Source organism: Schistosoma haematobium, chromosome 3 (assembly GCF_000699445.3).
Source record: "Schistosoma haematobium chromosome 3, whole genome shotgun sequence".
In the NCBI taxonomy this organism is placed as follows: Eukaryota; Metazoa; Platyhelminthes; class Trematoda; order Strigeidida; family Schistosomatidae; genus Schistosoma; species Schistosoma haematobium.
The window spans coordinates 925,233-951,744 of NC_067198.1; the positions used below are offsets into that span (position 1 = coordinate 925,233).

Below are 26,512 nucleotides of genomic sequence, written 5' to 3' on the forward strand. Positions count from 1 at the left end.
ATACATATACGCGACACAATAACAATGAGGCCAGTAGTAGTTATAGTTCATTTTTATAAGGGTTGAGATACTGCCCGGGTGCCCAAACCGAAGCAGGTGGTTTTCATAGGAGGCCACACCTGGAGCCTTTGACGTAAAGGTCTAATCCATAAGGCAGTGAAGCAACGTGAGGAAATGTGATCCTATGGTGGTCGGTGACCAACAATAGGTTCATACACTTTTGATTCCCTCAAGATCCTGAAGACCATGTTCATCATTGATTTGGAATCAGGGTTTTCCAGTCCCCCATAGGTAGACCCTCCGTGTACAATGTTTACTGGTTTTATGTGCTTATATAAGGAATCTACTTATATCTTCAGCCCTTACAATAACTATATGAGGAAATGTTGGGTAAAAAAGTCTGTGCTTTGTGGACGAATCAGTGGCGGAATATCCCTTACAACTGATTCTAATATTACTGTTCATCTTAATTTTATTCTTCTTTCCATTGTTGAATGGGCTTTTCTGTTTTATCCTTTTATACATTTCAGAACTGTTGCTAAAAATGAATCAATGTACTAGTAATGGAAATTTATAAACGACTGCTTTTTATTGCAACCTTATAAGAAATGTATTGAATTCACTAATGTCTTCTTATTTAATAAAATACTTAAACTATTTATGTGCGTGTAATGTATTGTGAATACAGCTCAATCCTACAGAAAGTCAGTCGCAGCCTGGATAGCCTAGTGGTAATGTATCTAACTGTGAAGCTGGGTAACATGGGACTGAATCCGTCAGAGAGCATAAGTCCTCTCAAGATTACAGGTAAACCTTGCTGACGAGTACCAAATAGCACAAAGCCTAGGTTCAGGATTTCCTGTTGACTACCTCCAACCATCATCTTATCTCAACATAGTGCACGCAATGTCGAGTCATCTGTACTGGTGGCCACATTGCAACTCGGTCGATAGGATTCGATCTGTACTAAGAAGGACCTGACATACATGAAATTGATCACCATCCAGAGATCAATCAATGGTGAACGTATCGGTTTAATGTTCATTTTTCAGATTAAAGATTTATGATGGTCAGCTCAAAGTGAAGTTTATTCTTGTCATTGATGAATGTTAGTTGAGGGGCCATTGAAAACTAGAAGGAGTACTATATAGCAGTTTCGTAGTAGTTTGAGACTGCTTGGTAGTAGATACCTATGTCCTTGATACGGAATAAACCTAAGATAATTCAGTCTCGAGATAAGTCTTCAACCCTTACATCACTGAGATGATATCCAGTGTTTTACATTTCTAACTTTAATTGATTTGTGATATGGCGTGGCAGTAATTCACTATCATTAATTGGTGATCACCATCTGACTTCACTAAATCAAAACTCTTCACTGGAACTTTGAGAACTCACCCTGAAGCAAGCTATCAATGAGGATACTATAATATATGATTATCGAGATATTTTATTATAATTAGTTTGATTTATGGGTGGTATTTGTCCAGCATTGAAAATCAGAAAAAGCCAGGTAGCATATTAATTTTAACATGGGAAACCTCAGTAGTGCTCATTCAGGACCGTATAACAAAACCTTTCCATATTTGGGCAGAATCACTGATGAACACAATGGATCTGATACAGACGTGAAGGTGTGGATCGGTAAAGCAATAACAGCATATCTACAATTGAAGAACATCTGAAACGCAAAACAACTGTCTATCAACCAACACCAAAGTCAGAATTTTCAATACAAATGTCAAGACAGTTCTACTGTATGGGGCGCAAACATGGATAACTACGAAAGCCATCATCCACAACATACAAGTGTCTATTCACAGTTGTCTATGCGAAATATTTCGGATCCGTTGGCCGACACTACACTATTGGCAACAACGAACTGTGAAAGAGAACAAACTACATTCCAGTGGAAGAAGAAATCAGGAAGAATCACTGGACGTGGATAGGACACACATCGAGGAATGCACACAACTGCGTTACAAGGCAAGTTCTCGTCACTTGTAATCCTCAAGGCCAGAGGAGAAGAGGAAAACCAAAGAACACATTCCACCGAGAAAAAGAGGCAGATATGAGAAGAATGAGCAACAATTGTATAGAACTAGAAAGGAAGGCTGCGGACAGTATGAGTTGGAGAATGCCTGTCGGCGGTCTATGCTCGATTGTGATTAACAGGCGCAAGTAGGTAAGTATGAAAGATTAATTTCTGGAATTCTAGGTAGATGTCATACCTGGTAAGGCTCAAACATATCGAAAATGAAATTGTTATTATCAATGGTATTGGAAAATTATCATGCAGATCGTTCAGTTCTATGGTTGAATTTCACAGTTCGTGTCTACCAGACTACAAGGTCATAGGTTGAATCTCATCTAAGCTCATGTATTCCCAATCTTAAGAAGTTCTAAATGAGAAGAAAACAACTATTCAGTGTATGTTGATTTTTCAAAATGATGATCTAAAGTGTATCAACTTGTGCTGGTGTTAACTCTCATATCGTTAATGACTAACAACCATCAAACAAATCGAAAATATGGAGAGTTATTATATTGGTCATTTCTGATTACTTTTGGGTGAATTTCTATCAGAAGTTGGTTTTTGACAATACTACGTTTGTTACTGGATCAATTCATGAAACACTATGAGAAAAGTCATTCTAGGCTCAACTTGATATATTAGGTAGTTGAATGCATCGAGTTAAAACCCTAAAGATTAGTTTTGTAACGGTTAGCCCTTGTCGGAAAGGGTTACTTTCAGTTTCGAGAGAACTAATATTCTCTATTAGATTTAAATACTTATTGAAGTGTTATGACCTGAAACACTAACACTAAGCTATTCAAAAATTCTACGTTCAATGGATGCTCGAGATGGTATATCATAATAAGCTTTCTTGACCAAAACATTCATTTCATTTAGATCTCATGATGTTAAGCAGATTAGCTGGAGAGTGGTAAGACAAAAAGCTGAAAATTAAAAGTCAAAAGGAAATATACACCTAAATGAACAAGAATGTGTCAACCATTAAACATTACCTTTACCTATACTGTATTTCCACAAATTGAGGAGAAGGCTAGTAAATTTGAACTCACCTCATCCTTCCCTATGAATTCCTATCTTTGATGATAGAACTTGAAAATTAAGAATCTAACATATATAAAACTATATATAGAAAGTTTCTGAATGACTAATATCAAGCAGTTAGGCTTTGGGCTCTATGATCAGAGTCTCAAGTTACCAAGTATTATGTCCCGATAAGCATAATAAATGGTAACTTTTTGGATCCTTTTTATGGACCAATACTAAACGTATATTTCTATCGTATCATTGTTAAATAACTAAACTATTCATATTCATGTCCCGCTTATTATGAGCGTTATTTTGACCTATAAATTATTATTATACGATTTACCATTCTTGAATTATGCCCTGTCTATTAAGTACTACCTTCCTCACTCATAGTCACATTTAGCTAGATCTTGTACAAATGGTGTTTCATATTTTATTGGTACGATGTGGTCTGTCTGGTTGGTATATAAACCCAGAATGTTTGAAATATAAGGATTCATATTGCAGAGGCTGAGATTGGTGTTCTGGACTTAACTGGTTTGGGCTAGGCGGAAAGCAGGATCAATCAGGACTCTAGACTACTCGCATGGGTTTTATGACGTCATTGGTCCGATCGATAATTCACTGCACTCTGATTGGCGGTATTGTTGCGTTATACAATAAATAGGGTACACAGGTTCACAAGTTATAACACTAAGACTGTTGTTCATTCAAATTCTTGAGATATCTCCAGAATGATCTTGCTGGTTGCTGGTTGTAATATACATTCGAAAAAAAGGAAGTCACCCAAATAAGTAATATGATTGTTTATCTATAAACTCCTTGTTCATACAAAATTACTAATGAAGAAATTTACATTATATATATGTATATGCATGTGTTTGAATATGTGCAAATCAAAATAAGTAATTCAGTAGTATATATATATATAAGAAAAGAGAAAGAATAAAAGAATGATAACAATGAAATAAACAATACTGAGAAATCATTTCAAACACTTTCTATATTGATCTATAATATGATTATGTAACTGATCAGTCAATCATCAATCAGTTACCATCTAGGATCAGGGTATTGATTCAAGTTGTTATATCTCATGAGTACAACGAGATGAACACCAGATTCATATGTATAATATATAGATGTAAGTGGGATAGAAGGTTTAATCAAGAAGAGGTAAAGAAAAGAAGATATCAAAGATGCCATCATTTCTTTGTTTTAATAATTGAATTTTTATGAATCAATTGAAGTTAGATCAGTATAGAAAACCTGATAACATTGAATGGCTGTTTCATCCTGTTGACTAAAACGAAACGATCATCTAATACGTTCATATTTTTTTTTATGATGATGGTCTAACTTTAATTGACTTATAAAATTTCAACTATTAATACTAACATAAATCTCTATCCACAATATCCCCGCTTTCTCTGATTATTTCCTATTTTGTTTTGTTTCTAAGAGAGATAAAGAGAGAGAGAGGAGGAAAAAGAAAAGATAAGAACAAATGCATGATCACCATCATAACATATTGATTAGTTAGAATGAGTACAATATGAAAGAACTACCACAGCAACAACAACAACAACAAAATGCAAATCAAAAGCATAAATCATATTCTATTCCTTTTAATGATTTAAATCAATTAATCAATATATGAAAATGATAAATCTTATCCTCATAAGGCATATTGAAAATCATCACGGATCATTTAATGTATGTAATGGATATATAAGTAGTACAATGAGTAGTATATAAATATAAATATATATTGAATAAAAGAGTAGTTCAGCAGTAAAAACACCACATTATTCTTGTTTGAATATATATATATATATATATATATATAGAGAGAGAGAGAGAGTATCGGTTAAAATATCATTTCCCGCTAAAATAAAACAAACCGCGGAAAATATGAAAAAAAGAAGAAAGGAAACAAGAGATAATATAACTATCTGAATTGTTATTGTTGCTAAGTATTCACATACAAAAAAAGAAAGAAAGAAGGGAAACAAGAATCGTATAAAAATTTGGAGTAGTAGTAGTAGTAATAGTAGCAGGAGGAGGAGGAGGAGGAGAAGGAGGGGGTGGTGGTCGTGGTCGCGGTGGAGAAGAAGAAGAAGAAGAAGAAGAAGAAGAAGGAGGAGGAGGAGGAGGAGGAGAAGGAGGAGGAGGGAAAAAGTTAGCTTTACTGATTTGATTGATGACCTATATATATACAATGAACTGAAAACAAGAATTGAATGATATTTCAATGAGTAGGAAAATGTTTTAAATTTGAAAACTGTTGTGATAATGAATTAGTTGAAAGTGGTGTTGTTCTCAATTGAGATGTATTCAATGTCATAGGTTGTTGTTTAATTTGTGGATAATAATGATGATCCTGTTGATGATGCAGTGGATGTTGTTGATGTTGATGTTGAGGAATAGGAGGGATATGAGATGTTGGTATTGATGATAAATTACGATTACAATCAATTATTGAAGGTATATTCAATGAATATGTTGATGTTGTTATTACAGGTTGTTGTTGTAAAGCACTTTGCACAGGATAAATGGGATGAATTTGAGAATTTATATTTACATTATTCATATCATTTAATATAATAGATGCTTTTGATATTTCATTAATATTATGATGTTCTATCATACATCCTTTGAATGTATTACTTAAATAATTGTGATGAGTAGTAGTTGTACTACTACAACTAGTAGTAGTAGTATTAGTAGTATTAGTAGTAGTATGACATGATGTAGAACATGTGGATGAAGGAATAGAATGCATAGAATTTAATTGATCTTCTAATTTTTTAATACGTGTTGTAAATTTATGTTTTATTTTATCAAATGCTTTAATTAATGCACTATTAGCACGTTTTAAATCATTCACTAATTCTTCACTTTGTATTTGTTGTATTTCTGTACTACTACGTAATGCTTCAAGAGCTTGTAATAAATTCTATAAATGAGAAGAAACAAGAAAAAAAGAAAGAAAACAAACAACATACACAAAGGGGGAGAATCAAGATCATGAAATACAACCCAAGGGTGATGGTGAAGATTTATAGCTCAGATGGATGATTTTGATGGAGTGTTGTTCTCTGAGCTGGATGGTTTAGTCGTGGAGCTTTCATCATCAGCACAAACTTCAGATAGAAGTGAAGTGTTCGAATTTCTCTATATGCGTTTCACAGCTTGTTCTGTACACCTCACCGTTGATTGGTTCTTATTGATCTTAAATTTGTCATTGTTTACTCCTTTGTTTTGGTTGTGTTTCCCAATGGTTTGTAGAGAACAAAACTCCATCACAACCCAAGGAACACTAATTCAATCATACTTTATACAGAAACTCTGGAAGTTAGTCAGTCAGTCAGTTAAAACGTAGGATCAAGCACATACATGGATTGGTCCAAGTTGCTATACCTCATTACTACAGCAAGACGAATACCGGATTCATAGAAGTAGTTGACTCAATGGTGTAATATGTAAAGAAAAGACCTTACGTAAGGATATTGTACAGTATAGTCAAACGAACCGCAACCAAGTAGTTTGCATCTAACAATATGGCTCAGGCTAGAAGTTAGTGACTTCAAGCATTAATGCTACATTTTGGTTTGTCCATCCCTAACTTTCTTCCAACCATTCCCAACACTAGTCAGCATTGCGCGTCGTGGTAATCAGTGTTCAAGCATACGTAACACGTGACCGAATCATCTCAGTTGAAGATTCACAACTTCATCAACTGATTTACCATCATTCCTTAATACCTTGCGTCTAAACTCTGGAAGAGGTGAAAACTTTCAAGTACCTGAGTAGCATCATCGATAAACAAGGAGGATCTCATGTAGATGTAAAGGCAAGGATTGGCAAAGTAAAAGGAACATTCCTACAGTTAAATAACATATGGAACTCAAAACACAACTCTCAACCAATATCAAATTCATAATCTTCAATACAAACCTCAAGACGGTTAGTTCTACTGAATCTTAGAGAACTACCACAATCATCATCAAAATAGTACAAGTAATTATAAACAATTCTCTACTCAAAATACTCAATGTCTGTTGATCGGACACCATCAGCAATAGACTACGGTGGGAGAGAATAAACCAGCTTTGAGCTGAAGAAGAAATTAGGAAAAGACATTAGAAGTGGATAGGACATACATTATGGAAATCATCAAACTGCACCACGACTCAAGCGCTTGCCTGAAATCCTGGAAGGGAACAGAAAGGAGGAAGACCGAGAAGCATAATAGGTTGGGAATAGAAAGCAGACATCAAGAGAATGTGTAACAACTGGAAAGATCACGTTAATTTGCATTCAATATAATTATGATAAACCAAGTAGATGAACGTTTATTCCATATATTGATTTTTATTGAAATCGATAATCGATCAATATAAAAATACCGCAGAAAACCTAGAAATATTGAATTGTCGTTTCGTCTTAGTATAGAACTCTTCAACAGTGTGCATCCATCATGTGTTCACAAGTGACTAGGTTCGACAAAAATTCTCAAAAATGTATTTAGAGGCCATCACTAGTAGGGATAAACAATGTCCAGAGTGAGGTAGTTGCCCAATGACGACAATAGAAGATGACCACGCGACATTGTCGATTGGTTAAAGTTAAATATAAACACTGTTGCATCCCGACTCAGTGGTATAGAGATTAGGTATTCGCATGCTAAACTCAGGGTGTTGATTTCAATTTTCATGTGCGGTATGGTGGATGTTCACTGCTTCTGATGATCGACTGAATTATGAAGGCGTCAACATCTGCGGGGAAGCATGGGATACAGTGAACGGCTAGCATGCAGCTAGCCGACCTATACTTCGCAGATGATCCGGTTCTTCTAGTGCACACGCAACAACAAATGTAGGAAAAGACGACCAGTGTAGCAGCAGTAGGTCTCAACATACACAAAGGAAAAAGCAAGATCCTCCGATACAACACAACATACACCAATCAAACCACACTTGACAGAGAAGATTTGGAAGATGCAAAATCCTTTACGTATCTGGGCAGCATCATTGATGAACACGGTGGATCTGATACAGATGTTAAGCTGTGGATCGGTAAAGCAAGAGTAGCATATATACAATTGAAGAACATCTGAAACTCTAAACAACTGTATGTCAAACAACACGAAAGTCACAATTTTCAATACAAATGTCAAGACAGTTCTACTGTATGGGGCGCAAACATGGAGAACTACGAAAGCCACCATCCACAACATACAAGTGTTCTTTGACAGTTGTCTCCGTTGACCAGACACTACACTACTGTGAGAGAGAACAAACTAGATTTCAGAAGAGGAAGAAATCAGGAAGTAGTGCTGGAAATGGATGTGACACACATTGAGGAAAGCACCGAACTGCGTCACAAAGCAAGCTCTCATCATCTGGAACTCTCAAGGCCAAAGGAGAAGATGAAAATCAAAGAACACATTCCACCGAGAAATGAAGACAGATATGAGAAGGATGAACAACAATTGTATAGAACTAGAAAAGGAGGCTACAGACAGAGTGGATTTGAGAATACTCCCTCGGGGTAAAAAAAAACCTAAGTAAGTAAGTAAGTCACTTCTGAGGAGTCTTGTACTAATACGAAATGTCTATCCAATGTTTTCAGGTTTTCAATGATTCTCTAACATTGATCATTACATAATTTCAATAAAATTTAATAATCATAATTGAATGTAAATTATTAATTCAGTATATATATAGTTTACCTTGACTTGACCTCTTAATAAAACTATTTCATTTTGATTAATATTCTGTATAGATTGATTGGTTAGTGTTGTTGTTATTCCTGTTCCTGTTGTTGTTGTTGCTGTTGTCGTCGTCGTCGTCGACGTCGCCATTGTTGTTGTTTGTGATAATTTTAACTTATTATCATTTAATATTGAATATTGATTATTTTGTTCAATAATTAATGCATCAAGATGAGCACGTAATGCACGTTCAGCAACAGTACGACTATCTAATGTTAAACGATTAGCACGTAATTCTTTTTCAAGTAAATATACACGAATTTTAAGATCAGCACATTCTTCTTTAATACAACATAATTCCTAAATAAATCAACAAATTAATCAATATTATTTCATTATAAAATGAAAACAATTTCAAATATATGAAATAATGGATATCCGACCGTTGTTGCTAAGTTGATATGGTGATCGAGCTTGTCTATTGGGATGAATCAATCGAGTTATACTGACTGGATCAATCGTTCTCCTAAGTCTTACCATTCCAGACAAGTCGGCTGAAGAGCGCTAAGACTAAAAGCAACAAACCCAAGGTCCGAAGGCGAAGTTGTACTACTGGCTGTACAGAGGTGTGATGGTGGTGAGATGTTTCCCTCAGATAACCAGCATAACAGCGATGCTGCCTTCCCACAAAGGGAGGGTGAGGTCAGAAAAGGTGGACTCTAAAAATGCACATATCACCTTATCCCATGGATATCAATCTCCGGCGGAAAGGTTTCAATAAGTACGGAGCTAACACGAAAATTACTCACAAAAAGGGTGTGTGTAACCGACCTCAAGCAGTTGTACTTTGGGCACTTCGGTCACATTCTCAGATAAATAAGACCATCCTCTAGTCCAATTTCCTTTTCAGGTACCTCCAGAAGAACTCTTCCATGGTGTGGGCAACTGGAAAGTGATAACTGCCCTTTCATTGAAATCATGAACTGATCAATGCTAGACCATCATTCGAAACCTGGAAGCACTGGATAGTCATTTCGTATTAGTACGGGACACCTCAGAAGTGAGTATCCACCATACCGTTCATGGAAATCGAACTCAAAACCTTCGGTTTCGCGTGCGAATGCCTAATATCTAGATCACTGAGCCGGGATCCAACAGTATTTATGCCTAACTTCAACCAATCGACAATATCGCGCGATCATCTTCTATTGTCTTCGTTGGGCAACTACTTCACACTTGAAATTGTTTAGCCCCACTAGTGACGGCTTCTCATTTGAACTTCGAGAATTATCTCGCAAAGCTAGTAACCAATGAGCGCACGATAAGTGTCCAGGTTTTCAGTGGTGATCTAACATTGATCGGTTCAAGATTTCAATGACATCTACCTATAGATAAAAATCCAAATGGTATTAGGACAGTGTTCAAAGCTTCTTCTTGCTGAATTCCTTCAGTAACTTAATATTGTCAAGATGTAAAGACTACGAGTGAAACATTTTGAATGTCTGATGCAAGAGACATAAAAAAAGTACCAATATACACTCATATAAAATCCAAATTGATATAAATTATACACAGATTGTTTATAATGGATTATGAGTTATGTGTCATCAGCTTGTCAAAATCTTAAGATTATATTACAGGAAGCATAAGTACCATACTGTAGTTTCATTGATCGATCATTGAGTAGTGACCATTGTAATATTTATCTACTCGATTAAATTGTAATTTGGCCACTAGTCTAATTAACTCGACGGTACAGTGCAGTTTGTTTTGGAGTTAATTAGTAAGAAATCTCGGATCTAGGTTTCGTGCTAGTTGATATTCATCAGCTAGGCGTACCTACAGTCTTAAAGGGACTTATACTCATGTCAATAAAATCGGATCAACGATAGAAACTAGACAAACATGACATAGGTTGATCCTCAATGGCCGATAGTTATGAATATATTAGTGGTACAGGTTATTTGTAGCTAAAAAAAAACTTAGTATTAACGTCTGTGACTGTGAAATGAGTAGTGAGATTCCGAATCCAAAAGGGAGCATTCGTTTCCTTAAGATTTCCAAGTGCCAGACATCGTGAAACCTAAGGTAACTAGGATTTTCTGATGACTAATTCTAATAACCTAACACTGGAACTATAATATCATCGAAAATATTAAGTTACATATTTATTATTCAATGTGTATAACCCATGTATGAGTTTAGTTCCAACTTCTGAGTATAATGTATTGTTGTTATGATGAAAACATTTATTACAACTCATTACTTAAGTAACGGGTATTTCTCACGTACTGACAGATTAATGGATCATTTATCACTAACATTGTAAACATGATTAAGATAAGTTTGTAAACACTGAATAATGGATAGTATGCAACAACAGATATCAGCTAATGAGGTGATTATTAAACAAGAATATATAATAAACAAATTAAAGAGTAGTGACTGAACACTTTACTAAGTTACTATAAACCATCGTAACCAATGGTTGCAGGCTCTGAGTGACATGACTCAGAATCGATCACAATGGTGTAGGTTTATACACTCTCTGTCTTCCCTTAAACTATGAGATTAAAATCGCTTCATATCTTTCTTTCTACATACTAATTCTTTCTTCCTGTACTATATCCTTATATACAATCTTTCTTTTATATATTACCACCATTGAATTAACTACTTCTATGAATCCGGTGTTCATCTTGTTGTGTTAATGAGGTATGGCAACTTGGACCGATGCATATATGTGCCTGGTCTCACGTTGTAGCTGACTGACTGACTGACTGAATCATTTGCACATCATCCATCAGTTGTGTCTTACAAAATTTAAAGTTCCTTCATTCTTGTTGTTATTACCATTACTGTTTGTTTACATTCCTGTTCTCTTCAATTCGGCCTTTTCAATCTTCTGCCGCTAGACATTTGTGTTACATACTACTTAGATCTGTAAACATAAGCAGGACAAATCACACTACTACTATTGTAGTGAACGATAAAACAAGTGAGGACAGTCAAATGTATTTGAATACAAAATTACAGAATCTCTTAGTCAAATCTGAGAACTATACAGTGAATACTTCATTTGCAAAATGACCATCAATCGTCTCAGACTTCTTTGTTCCTTCATTTCCAAATCAATCATTCTTTGTTCTCGTTCTCTTCTCTTCGATCTTCTTAACCTTCTACCTCCAGACATTTCATTTTCGATTGATGATACATACTACTTATATATGTTGACATCAGTAGTACACATCACACTATTACTATTTATGATAATATTCGTAAATTGTCGAAGCATTTTAGCATAAATCAATATTTTTCTGTCTCACAATTTATAACTTTAAATTTATTAGGCTTAACAAGTAGTCTTTATCAATAGACTGTAATAAGTGTAGAACAATAATGTCAATGTATATTCAATCTTTGTTCCATTCAAATAAAATGTAAATTAGCTACATTTTCATCTGGTTAGAATCGTTACCACTGGTACAAAGGTACAATGTAATGTCAGTTATAAATAAATAGTTATACAAGAGAAGGGTTTTGTGGATATTGTAATAATTTAATAGTTGAATTCATGAACCAATTGAAGCTAGACCACCATGGAGAACCTGGAAGCACTGAACAGCCATTTCGTGAACAGTGGCACAGTTTTGTGGATAGATTGAAGTTAGATATCAACACCGTTAGATGCCATCAATTTCAGTGGTCTAAAAGTCAAGAGTTCTAGTGTGAAGCAATAACCAGTGGAGTTCAACTGGGTCTGTTATGAGATAGTAACTCATTGAAGACAATGATAGATGTGTTGCTCAATTTCGTGGATTAATTGAAATTGGACATTAACACTGTTGGATGCCAGCAAGTTCAGTGGTCTAAAAGTTAAGTATTCGCGCACGAGACTGATAGGTCCTCGGTACGAATTTCACGAGACGAGATCGTGGATGCTCACTGCTGAAGAGTCCCAGGCTAGGACGAAACGGTCTTCCAGTAATACCATGATGGTCTAGCTTCAATTGACCTATGAATTCAACTATTAAAGTTTAGAATTAATCAAATTTCTCTCAAAATTAATCAAAGAAATCAAATCTAACTAAAACGATAAATGATTGCTAGAAAAGAGAAGAAAAACAAATGAACAATACAATACATACTACTTACTTGTAATAGAACTGAATTTTCCAAAAATACAGCCAATGGTAAGTTACGTAATGAATTCATTGTAATCGACTATTTGAGGACAATGGTAATACGAAGGAGGAGAGAGAGAGAAAAAAAAGAGAAATATAGTAAAACAGAATAGAAAAAGGAAATATAGACAGAAAATCAATAAAAGGGAACAAGCATAAAATCGATTTTTTGGAAGTAAACAACAAAAAAAACAGACAAAAAGATAATCTGTTTAAGATAATCACTAAGGTAATTGATTATTATTAAAAATTGATTAATCGATGAAATAATAGTAGTAGTCAAAATCATGTTTATCTAATCTATTGAATCAGTCAAGAATAAAGTAGAGTCTGGTACATATTATAATGCATTAAGTCCTATGATCAAATACTTTTAATTGTTGAGATCATGAGTCGATTGAAGCTAGACCATCATGGAAAACCTGGAAGTACAGAACGGCCGTTTCGTCCTATTGTAGGACTCTTCAACAGTGTGCATCCACGATCCCACCTCATGACATTTGAACTCAGGATCTATCGGTCTCGCGTTCGAACACTTAATCTCTAGACCAACAGTGTTAATGTCTAACTTCACATAGCTTTAACCTACTTATATCTTCTACTTTCACAGAACATACTTCATAGTGAAAGAGTAACATAAAAAGGACTGATTAGTAGTATACTAATTAACCCTCTTGGTTAACAGATGAATATTTCAAAAATGTTATAGATAATGGAAGTTAACAAAAAATCAAATGACCATTCTGAATCTATGTCAAGATTGATTTAGACACCGATTCATTAAGACTGATGAGAATTAAAAGATAGGTAAAGTAAACTACGTATTCAACAATGTAAAAATCTATGTCAGTCTAGGCAATGATGTACGGTAATCCTGAAGCAACATTTTTAATTTAGTGGGAGGAAAACTCGTCCTCAACATATTTGTATTATTCATCAAAGCGTTCAGTAGACACTGTATTTTGTCAGAATATTTATCAAATAGGATTGTATCATTTGCGACAAATGATCTTTCATGAAGAAGATCAAAACTTGAAAAGTTAGATAAATAATCTGTGACTTCTAAGATTATATCTATGACGATATCAAGTAGAAATGTAGATAATAGGCAACTCTGACTAACATTGATTGAAGGTGACAATTCCGAAAATAGTTTGCCATAATCTCTAACTTGACTTTTAGTGTTTTCAGTGATCTTGAGTGCTGTTAGAGGTTGTCCACATCGTGGGGGGGTTCTCGGGGCACTTGGAAGATAAATTAGGTTGAAGTAAGCCTTGGTGACCTAAGAGCGTGACCGAAGTCCTCAAAGGACAACTGATTGAGGTCGGTCAATGCAACTGTGATTAGTCACAATATTATACCATAGTCCTTGTCCTACTTTCTGTTTGTCTCTCTGTGTGCATTAACTTTTCATGTTTCAGTGAATTCATTAAAAATCAACAGTCAATATTTCAATCCTTCAAGAAGTTATTCGTGACCTTGAGTAACTAAGTGGTCACATCTCCATTGAATAATATCTAACTCAAATCCTACACTGGGTATTAGTCTGCCAAAAATTATAGGTTTGGTTTATTAACAATTATCACATAACATAAATCTTAGGTTTAGGATATTTTCCAAACTAATTTCAATTAACTGACAAAATATAGACCATACCTATTCAAATAAATTAAATTGAAAATTATGAAACTCTAGAGTTTTATACATTTAACTACTACCCCTAATTCAGGGTCTGAAAAGTTGGACAAATGAAAATCTCGCAAATGCGATGAAAATGATCTTGGTGGTGTCTTTTCATAGTATTCCGACAGCACACAATAGGTTTTAAGCGTTCTTCAAGCCCTAACGCTTCAGGTTGGGCTATTTTGTTTACTACCCTACATATGTGTTGTGTGCATTATAAGCTATATGGCTATGTAGAGCTGAAGGTCTCATATAAGGCTGGAGGTTCGCCATTGGTATTGCCGATGGTTCGGCATTGATTTAGCAAGTTTTGCTGACTGTTCATGTGCAAAATTGGTTTGTTGGTTAACCAACTTCATTCATATTGGTGGTTGCTCTTCAGTGTTCTCAGGGGCCATTGTCATTGGGACATTGTAAGGCATGTTGTCATTGCTAACATTAATTAGTTTGACTGTTGTGTAAGCGGAATAGGTCAACTTTGGCCTATTCGTGATGTGCATAATTGATTCACGCGACCATTGAACGGAATAACTATACATACGGTGTGAATGTGTATATGAATGGTGCGAATGGTTCACCAGGGTGCTTGGTACCTGTGTTGTTGCGCCACAGGATTGAACTGTACTATTCAGATTGTAGCGTTAAAGCCTATACTGTGTCTGGTTCTCCTGTGAAGCGGGATTGAGCTGTACTGCTCGCGTTATAAAATTTAGGCCTGGGAGGTGTCTGGCTCTCCTGTGAAACGGGATTGAGCTGTCAGTCAGTAACAACGTAGAACTTCGTACGTACGTACATCAGTTCGAGTTGCCACACCACATTAGCACAGAGATGCAGTGGTCGATTCAAATCCCGTAGTGGTAGAGGTAATAAGAGTATAAGCAGTAATCGGGAAGATTAGGGTTTGGAGATGTTATTTAAAGAGTATAATCCAGTGAAACAAATTTGGAAAGAGGAAAAAAGGGACATGAAGAATTCAGAAGATTAGAATTTGGGAGAACACAAAGAGTGGATGCACCCATGCACACTATTGCAAACGATTTTGAGCCATGTCATTCAGGGTCTCTAACCATCGGTTGCTATCATCTCGCGGTCCCCAACCAGGTAGTCTACACCTACCAACATGACTCAGTCCACTTGTCAGTGACTTCATGGACTTGTGCCATGTTTTGGTTTGGCCGCCCCTACCTTTCTTCCAACCTACTCCTATACCACTGAACATAACACGTCGAGGTAGTCAGTGGTTGGGCATACGTAACACGTGTCCCAGCCATCTCAACTGATGAAGTTTCACTACTTCATCAATTGATTTGCCATCCTTACCTAGTACCCGCTTCCTAACAACTGTGTTACTTACTCGATGGTCCCATGATATACGAGCAATGTTTCGAAGACACCTATGATCGAATACTAGTTTGTCACGTGAAAGTCTGGATGGTGTCTGGTTCTCCTGAAAACCAATGTAACATTAGCCTGGCCCACAAGGGTATATTATATAACTAATATTTGATTGAGAATGATAGTTAATTATTGATATAAATTCCACAAATATCTACTCTACTCTAACTAGTCTGACATAATAGTATCCATGGTCACATAATATTAATAAAAGGTGTAACTAAAATAGAAAGGGTCTGTATATCAACTAACATTTGCATTAAAAAACCATAATAATTTCATGGATAACGCGATAGCGTTTAAAGCGAACGGTACTGGCTTCGAGTCTCGAAGTGATCATCAACTCTGAGATACAGATGCATCCAGCTGACGAGTCCCCAATAGGATGAAAAGCGCGTCAAACGGGATTCCACTACTAGCTACTATCCATCCATGATTATAAAACCATATTAAATTAATGAAATGGAATTATTCATATCTGTCAATTATGATGAAATGAAAACAAGTCTTCGTCAATTATCTTTTTTAATCAAAATATCCTTTCATTGATATAATCAAACTTTATCAGCTAGATACAAGAGAATATATTGGTTAATTATGCTGTTGCCGATGATGTTCAGAAATGAAGTGAAAAGCATTGAGTTCGAGCCCTGTTGTGGACATCAGCACCGGATGCCCCCAAATGCCCTGGTACGGCCGAGAGTGGGGAGAGTCCGCTCTCCCTTTCATAATGCCCTCACATGGCCTCGTGTATACAACCACTAACAGGGAAGTCCGACTCACAGCCTTCTCGCAACACCAGTGTTGTTTACGAAATCGAGAGGATGAAAAGCGAATATCCGACACTTCATCCAGATTCGGCAGCGCACGGCGCAACAACCTGGCAAGCTCTACCGCCAGCACCGGGGGGTCACCACCGACCGACAACCCCGCCAACCGGAACTTCTGTAGTGCCTCCCCCCTGTCCGCTGGGCTATCGAGCCTCGCCACCAACCGCTGCGTGACTGTCCCTCATGTCATCTTCCCGCCAGCAACGTCCAAGCTGTCATACACAGCCTTTGCCCTGCCTCTTAGCAGCGTCCCCAGCACCACCAGCTTCGCCACGGCCCCAAACTCCTTCAGGATGCCCACCACATCTCCGTCCTCGTGTTCCTCTGGCCATGGAATCTCCATCCTTAGTGGAGCCAAATGTAGTGAAGGAGAACACAGGTGAGGATAACTGGAACATTACAGTTACTTGGTAAAATAGAAAAACTATATTATAATACCTCATTTGCAAAATGTTCAATAATTGCCTCAGACTTCATTGTTCTTGGATTTCTATACTAATTGCTTTTTATTCCCGTTCTTCCTTTCTTGATCTTCCCAATCTTCTGCTGCCAGACATTACATTCCTGACTCGCGGTATACACTACTTATGTCAATATAAGTAGCAAGCACCACAACCGGATTAGCGGACACGGATGATCTACCTAGATGAGTCGGAAAACTCTCATTCCAAACCAACGGTGCACATGGGCTCCAGGATCCTAAGGAAACAAATAGCGTATGAACCCATTATTGTTCACCTGCTACCATAGAACTGCATCTCCTGACGTTCCTCCACTCCCTTGTGGATCAGACCTTGGGGTCAAAGGCTTGGGGTGTGTCCTCTTAAGAAAACCGCTTGCTTCGGTTTGGGCACCCGGGAAGTATTACAGCCCACATACAAATCAAATGACTTGTGTGGAACATATGTATTCGGTGCCCTTTTGTAACAATATTTATTTGTTCAAATCAGTAAATCGTCCAAATATATCTAGCTGAAGAATCTCAAATAGAGTGAAAAGAGAGTCTTAGATTTTAATACTAGTCATAAACGATCGATTCTATAAAAGATGTTGAATTATTATTTGGATAAAGAATTGAGATTTTATTCAATTTGAAGTAAGTTTATTTCATAAATTAACTTCGATTGAAGAAAACATTGAAAGCTAAAATGCATCGAATGTCAGTTTTATCTTAGGTTAAAACTATTCAACAATGATCATATTGATAGATTTAAGTAGTATCATTTTATCACGAAAGTTATCATCTTATAATTAATGATGAATTTCTCAGATGTTCCAGTTAGAAACTATATTCTAGTGAAATTCCACTCATTGCTTTCAAGCTGTAGAAATGGGTGATGCATGAATCTGTTTAAGTTACCGACTATCACTTCAATGTCTTGTGGATTAGAACTTTAGAGAATTTCATCTTTTAAAAAAATCATTCACTTCATCCTGAGAGTTCAAGATATATCTTAGTCTATACCTATATAGGAGAGTGAAACTGTTGTCAAGTACTAACATCAGTTTACTAATTTCTTTGCATAGAAAAGGCCATTGGCTTAAAGCATTTAAATTTATTAGTTGTGTTATATTTTTTTTTATCAGAAGGGGTTTTGTGGAGAATTTATTAATTTAAATAGTTGAAATTATGAGTCAATTGAAGCTAGACCACTATGGAAAAACTGGTATCTCCACAAAACCTATTCTGATAATAAACATCTGTTCACTAGTGACTGACTTCAAGAGACACTCCTGGAGTTCTAGTGGGAAGCTGTGACCAGTGGAGTTCAACCAAGTCTGTTGTGAGATATCAACTCAATGAAGACAATGGTGATGGTGGCACAGTTACGTAGATTGGTTGAAGTTACACATTAACATTGTTCGATGCCGGCTCAGTGGTCTAATGGTTAAGCGCTCGCGTGCGAGACTGATCTTGCGAGGTGGGATCGTGGATGCGCACTGCTGATGAGTCCCATACCAGGAAGAAACGGCCGTTCAGTGCTTCCAGGTTTTCCATTGTGGTCTAGCTTCAATTGACTTATGATTTCAACTATTAAAATTATTTTTTTAACCAACCGATAGCTTGTGTTCTTTTTGTGATTACATTCACTCCGTTTATATTGTTTACCCTTAGAAAAAGTCTACACAGACACACACACACACACACGTGTTTCATAAATCAGTTTGATAAATACAAACAACCTTGACCTGAAGTGATGTCAGACCTATTTGTTCATTATTCATACACTTGTTGATAAAGGTTAAGAATTTATGAAGAAAAAAGAAAAGATCCTTAATGTATATTTTCATTACTAATGTACACTATATATATTTACTATGAATGAACAAAGATAGTATATTATTAGTAGTATAGGCAAAGAACGAATAATCATGTTGCTACCGGCTTCATTTACATATGTTATTGTATGTGTATATATGTGAAGATGAAAACAGTTGAAATACATTTCATTTAGTAATAGGGATTAGAAACTTAAAATAGAATAAAGAGAACCACCTGCTGTTCATTCAAGTTTCATGTTATAAGTATACAATTGTATTGTGTACTAGTGTATTATAGGTATCTCTATGTATATTTCTACATATAGCAATATGACTGTAACCACCTGCTCCCCTGTATAAACTATTAATACAATCATATTAAAAGTAAATATTATCATAGAGAATCAATAGTAATCTATAGTTGCCTATTCATTGTTTATGTTATAATGTACATGTGTAAAGTTAGATAAGGAATAATTTAAAGCACCAAGATGATTTATTGTGTATACATTATACAATATAAAGTTATTACATTTGAAAATAGTTAATTAATATAAAAATAAATGAAAATAGAATTTAATTTCTATGCAGAAAATAGGAAAGTTAATCGAAAGATATTACGATAGAATGTTATAATAATTGCATTCGCACCGTTGTTGCTACCTTGACGTGGTAGTTGGGCTTGTCTATCGTGATGAAGCAACTGAGCTATACTGGATGGAACATACCTTCCTCAAGGTTCTACCATGTCAGACAGGTCGGTTGAAGAGCGGAAAGACTAAAAACAACAAACCCAAGGTCCGAAAGTAAAGTCGTACTGCTGACTGTACAGAGATGTGGTGGCAGTAAGGTGCTTCCTTCAAACAACCAGCATAACAGCGATGATGCCTTCCCACAAGGAGGGGTGGGGTTAGAAAATGTCGACCTAAAAATGTACACCTCGCCTTATCCCACGGATATCCGTCTCCGGCGGTAAGGTTTCAACAGGTATGGAGCCAACACGAAAACTACTCACAAAAAGGTCGTGTGTGACCGACCTCAAGCACTTGTCCCTTGGGCACTGTGGTCACGCTCTCAGGTCACTAAAACCATCTCTAATCCAATTTCCTTTCCAGGTACCTCCAGAAGAACCCTTCCGAGGTGTGAGCGACCAGGAAGTGATAACCGCCCTCATGCCTTTAACAACATTCAAGACCATTGTATGATTACACAGTTTACATAAAATAATTTTATAATCATGCACCTTAAATTTATACTCTATATTAGACATAAGATGATGAGTCGATTAAAGTTAGACATTAACACCGTTGGACGTCGGATCAGTGGTTTAGAGGTTAAGCGTTCGCTCGCGAAGCCGAAGGTCCTGGGCTCGAGTAGTGGATGTGCACTGTTAAAGAGTCCTATACTAGGATGAAACGACCGTTCAGTGCTCACAGATTTTCAACAGTGGTCTAGCTTAGATCGACTGGTGAACTTCACTGTTAAAATTACAAGAAAAAGACGTTGAGAATGCGAGAGAACTGGACAATAGTTTCGCCATAAAATGAAAATCCAAAGTAGTGTGTTGAATGTGATGGCTCGATTTTCAACTACTAGGTGGTAGATTCAAGTCACTTTCCATCTAATTCATTTTTAAGGGACTAGTATTATCAATAGCCATCATATAAACAATGTGTTAGAAGATTAAGTGCGTAAATTTGTACTTGGTAAATGGGTACTGTAAACAAATGGTTAATCCTATCCTAAATTTGAACCCAGGGCTTATAGGCCTCACATTAATCGCGTTACCTTCAAACCACTAAGTTAGTATCCAATGATTTGCACTTCCAACGTTTAGTCGATTCGTCAGATTATGCAATCGTCATTTATTCCCTAAAGAGCTGCCCAAAGTCTTGATACGGCCGGAGTGGCGAGTGTTTGAACACAAAAATATTGGTACAAAGCGGCACCGAATACATATGCGCCACACAAGTCACTTGATTTGTGTGAGGGTTGTGATACTGTCTGGGTGCCCGAACCGAAGCAGGTGGTTTTCTTAGGAGACCACACCCAGAGCCTTTGACTTAATGGTCTGATCTACAAGGCAGTGGGGGAACGTTAGGAGATGCAGTCCTATAGTAGCCAGTGACCAACTTTGGGTTCGTACACCATTTGTTCCTTCAGGATACTGGAGCCGATGTGCACCATTGGTTTGGAATCAGAGTTTCCCAACTCATCTAGGTAGATCCTCCGTGTCCTCCCACCCGGTTAAAGAGCCGGATATTCGCTCTTCATCCTATCAATTTCGTCAACAAGAACCGTGGTGCGAGATGGCAGTGATTCGGACTTCTCTGTCAGTGGCTGTATATGTATGGATATATGAGAGTATTTCTAAAGGAAGAGCTAACTTTCCATACCGTCAGCCGTATCGGGGTCACTTGGTGGCCTATTACCAACTATTCATTATCTATCACAAATAAATGAAATGGTTAAGACACAACACTACTTGTCATTTCCTTAAGTAGTATTTTACATTCTCACTGATGAGGTGTCCCACAATAGGATGAAACGGCCATTCAGTGCTTCCAGGTTTTCCATAGTGGTCTAGTTTCAATTGACTTATGATCTCAACTATTGAAACTACTATAATATCCAAAAAAACCCTTATTCACTTACATTTTGTTGATCCAAATTCATCTGTTGCTGTGTTGAACCAACTGATACAAATCTTGTTGTTGATATATTTTGATCATGATCAATGACATCATTTGTAGTTTTTGTCTTCTCTCCAATTTCATTTCTATCATTTGGTATAACCAATTGATATGTATTAGGCATATCAATTAACATGGATTGTAAACGTTTATATGTATGAATTAATTGATAATAAATTGTACGTAGTTTACGTTCTTCTAATCTAGACCAATTAGATAATTGTTGTGATGATGAAATAGGAGGTAGTTGAGATATTAACTGACCATTCATACTACTATGATGTTGTTGTTGCTGATGGTGATGATGTGGAGGAAGAGGAGGAGGGGTAATATGTTTTGATAAATCAGTAGTTTTAATAATATTTCCTGGTAGATCAGATGAATCTGATGAATCTAAATCGGATTCATAAAAAGATGTTGATGTTTTTGTAAATAATGTCCATAATGGTGGAAGATTATCTAATAATGTATTGAATATGAATAAATCTGATTGATTATTTACTTTATTAGTAGTATTATTTTGAATGATTTCACCATAAGTTTGATAATAATGTCCAAATAATAAAGAAGATGTTGAAGAAGATAAGAATAATGATGATGGATTCAATAAATAACCGGATTGTTGTCGTTGGTGTTGTTGTTGATGAGGATGATGTTGTGATGATATTTCATTGATACTACTACTTCCAGCACCGGAATCTGGAGTTTCCCAACCAAAACCATCACCACTTCCATTTAAACCATTTTCATTTATATTTCGATTTGTATTTCCTTTAACAAATGAACGTAATTGAGGATTTATTAATTGTAAATTATTATTTAATCGTACATGATTATATTGTCGTTGTTGATAAGTTATTGATGGATTGGAACCAATTGTTGAATTCAATGATATAGAAGGTAATTGATTAGGATTCATTAATGATTGTTGTCCATGTAAATGTTCATTCATTTCATTTGGTAAACATTGTATCGTATTTAATTTGTTTCGATTTAAACTAACATACCATGAATTGGCATAAACACTATTACTATTATTGTTATTAGTAGTATTACTATTATCTAATAAACTATTAGAGGATGTAATCACAGATTGCATAGAACAAAGACCAGGACTTATAGGTGATTGAGAAGAATGTTGAATATGTTGATAACAATGTAATTGAGATAAATTAGTACTATTTACAGTAGATACATTACCATTAACTGAAGTTGTTGTCATATTGATATTTGTTAAATTAGATAAAGATGTTGGGAGAATTTTTTCATAACCACCATCTGATGTTTCATATTTATCTAATATGGTATAAGCTAGAAATTCAACTTGTTGTCTAAAAAAGATAATTACAAATTACAAATTAAGTTTATAATTGAAAAGATTTAGTAAAGATTAATTTTCAGTTTAGGAGTTGTGGAGATTGTGAAGTTTTTAATTGAGATCATGAATCGATTGAGGTTAGACCACTATTGAAAACCTGGAAGCATTGGACGGCCGTTTTGTCCTATTGTGGGACTCCTCAGTAGTGCGCATCCACGATCCCGCTGGGGGGATTCGAACACATGACCTTCAGTCTTCCGCGTGAACGCTTAACCTACTGGACCACTGAGCCGGCATCCAATGGTGTTAATGTCTAACCTTAACCAATCCACGAAGTTGCGCGACCATCTTCCATTGTACTGAGGTAGACACCCTGTTTCTACCCGACACGGATTAGCTCCACTGGTCACGATAATAATAGGACGAAACGGCCGTCCAGTGCTTCCAGGTTTTCAATGATGGTCTAACATCAATCGGTTCATGATCTCAATCAAAAAGATTATTTTGATTTATAGGTGGTATTTATGGTGAGACTATAATTTATGGACGAGACAATCAGAAGCGTTCTAGGGATTTCAAAATCATAGCGCCGATTTCAGTATCTGATGCTCATGTACGACTGGTTTACAGTGGGTTTTGAGACAACGTCGGGTTACTAAGATGTTCCTTTATTTTTGATTCTGGTAATTAAATGATGATGTTGTCTTTCGATGTAATATGTTTTGGAGGAAGAAGTCTGCTAGAATAAAATTTTTTCGCATGATCCAGATTGACATTAAGTCAAATCATGACAATTGTTCGATAATAAAAGCACCAGTAACACTGGCTGTAGCCGGGTACTACAATATATACGGATGACTTGGAGAGAGTAAAGATGCCTACATAGACTTGGTTATGTGCATCGTGTCGTTATCCATAAGCGGTACTTTTTGAACCCAACAACCGGAGTGCACATAAACAATATTGAAGTTATGTGGTCGAGGGTGAAAGAGTTTTTGAGACTTTATCATGACTCCAGAGGTCGACTAATATGTAGCCATATGGATGATTTCCTCTACTGTAATCATTACGATTTTAGAACCTCTGTACCTTTATTCTAACCTTGACAAGTTTTTGAACTATTTAAAAGAAATGTATCCACTTTATTTCTTTGGTTTTGTATAATATATTTTTACTCTATACTGACTGTTTGCTGATTGACTAATATTCGTCAAGGTCACTTAAGATTCGTTCAAAGTTCGTTCATAAATTAGAGTCTCGCTGTATTTATCACAGACTGATCTCGTTTGAAATATCACTGAAAGTCAAAAATGCCTGAACAGCTGTTTCATCCTACTATGAGACTCTTAATGAGTAATATGCGATGAAAACACTACCACAGGTCAGATCCTGATTTTTAATAGAAATCAATCTATGATGAATACAATCTATAAAGAAAGATTCAATGTACAATGATTACAAAATTTCCTGAAGTACTGTAAAATTTTGATATGTCTTCTGGATTGAACGCTATTTGTTATGTCTGGTCGTCGCTGATTTTTATTTCGGAGACGCTTATCATTTACATTTCAAACGAGGGACCTCTGCAATTCCCATGACGCAAAAGTAAGAACACAAACACTGGTGTAAGTGATGATTTATTAATCCCCAAAACATGACAACGACGACGACCCTACTCGAAAATACATTCATTTATAAATTTATATCAACAAACTAATTGATATAACTTTTTTTCTCATCGTATAAATCAGTTCGTCGAATTCAATCATAATCAAAGTAGATTGTACTATATATGTGTGTTAGCCTAGATTCGCTTACCACATTAACATAATGAGATGAAATTAACAAGTTCACTAAAACATATCCAATCATTGATCATTATAATCAATCGGAAGCCAATCAGCTATTTTGTATCTAATAATCATATTCAAAACTCCTCCTGGAGCCCCTCTGAGGCTACAGCCGGTCTCAACCCCGGATAAAGGATGAGGTTTGGGCATGGGGTTAGTGACCGCATCCCGTAGAAAACCAACTCGCTAAAAAAACGCTAACCAGTAACCATATTCAAACAAATAGTCAATAAATTTATAGACTGATGTCAAGTTTTGGTTTATCAAACCTTAACCTCCTTTTAAGCTACTACTATACCATGTAAACCTGCCTCAACTCAATCGGTAAATCAATATTTTCACGAAATTACAGAATATTTCACTAAAATCTGAGAACCATACAGTAAATACTTCATTTGCAATATGTCAATCAATTGTCTCAAACTTGACTGTTTCTTTTGCAGAATGTTCTTTCGCTTCCACACCGAGCCTTCTTTGTTCTTGTTCTCTTTTCTTTGATCTTCTTAACATTCTACCTCCAAGTATTTCACTTTCGATTGATGGTACACACTACTTATATTTGTCGATATCAGTAGCATGCACCATGCTATATGGATGATCAAGAGAGACTATAATCCATTTTAATATCTCTCCCTTATAACAACAGGAGTGAAGGAACTGTAAATTTTGTTGGGCACAACTGATGGATGATGTGCAAATGATTCAGTCAGTCAGTCAGTCAGTCAGCTACAACGTGAGACCAGGCACATATATGCATCGGTCCAAGTTGCCATACCTCATTAACACAACAAGATGAACACCGGATTCATAGAAGTAGTTAATTCAATGGTGGTAATATATAAAAGAAAGATTGTATATAAGGATATAGTACAGGAAGAAAGAATTAGTATGTAGAAAGAAAGATATGAAGCGATTTTAATCTCATAGTTTAAGGGAAGACAGAGAGTGTACACACCTACACCATTGTGATCAATTCTGAGTCATGTCACCAAGAGTCTGCAACCATTGGTTACGATAGTTCTGCGGATCTCAACCAAGTAGTTTGTATTTAACAACATGGCTCAGATTAGAAGTTAGTGACTTCAAGCACTGATACCACGTTTTGGTTTGGCTGCTCCTAACTTTCGTCCAACCATTCCCTACACCGGTTAGCATTGCACGTTATGGTAATCGGTGTTCAGGCATACGCAACACGTGATCGAACCATCTCAGTCGATGAAGATTCACAATTCTATCAACTGCTTTACCATCATTCCCTAATACTCTGCGTCTAACCTCACTATTACTTAGCCGGTGATCCCAGAAGATGCAAGCAATATTTCTAAGGCATCTATGGTCAAATACTAGTAGATTACGAGTATCTTCACACTCAATTAATGACGTACTATTTAATGTAAACGTAACTTTAATGAATTACTGAAAAATTAGCATTGGACGGTGGAAAAATATGACACATTTTTATTACATTAAAATTTGTATAGAACCTATATCACGAATAACATAGATTTAAGTGT

General features: G+C 36.0%; 2 protein-coding genes across 2 annotated transcripts in view; one reads left to right on the top strand and one right to left on the bottom strand.

Moving 5' to 3' along the window:
• Nucleotides 1–1,051, top strand: part of HDAC6_1 (Histone deacetylase 6) — a 198,782-nt gene extending 197,731 nt beyond the window's left edge. The window contains exon 13 of the mRNA XM_051212729.1: nt 531–1,051. Coding sequence (XP_051068627.1) covers nt 531 — 1 coding nt within the window. The 3' untranslated portion in view covers nt 532–1,051. The remainder of the gene's footprint in view (nt 1–530) is intronic.
• Nucleotides 1,052–3,833: 2,782 nt separating this feature from the next.
• The window catches only part of DBF2 (serine/threonine-protein kinase dbf2), a 73,878-nt gene continuing 51,199 nt past the window's right edge, over nt 3,834–26,512 (bottom strand). Inside the window, exons 8-11 of the mRNA XM_051207942.1 lie at nt 21,793–23,161; nt 12,939–13,007; nt 8,802–9,143; nt 3,834–6,023 (exon numbers count right to left, since the gene is read on the bottom strand). Of these exons, the coding sequence (XP_051068629.1) occupies nt 5,316–6,023; nt 8,802–9,143; nt 12,939–13,007; nt 21,793–23,161 (2,488 nt within the window). The 3' untranslated portion in view covers nt 3,834–5,315. The remainder of the gene's footprint in view (nt 6,024–8,801; nt 9,144–12,938; nt 13,008–21,792; nt 23,162–26,512) is intronic.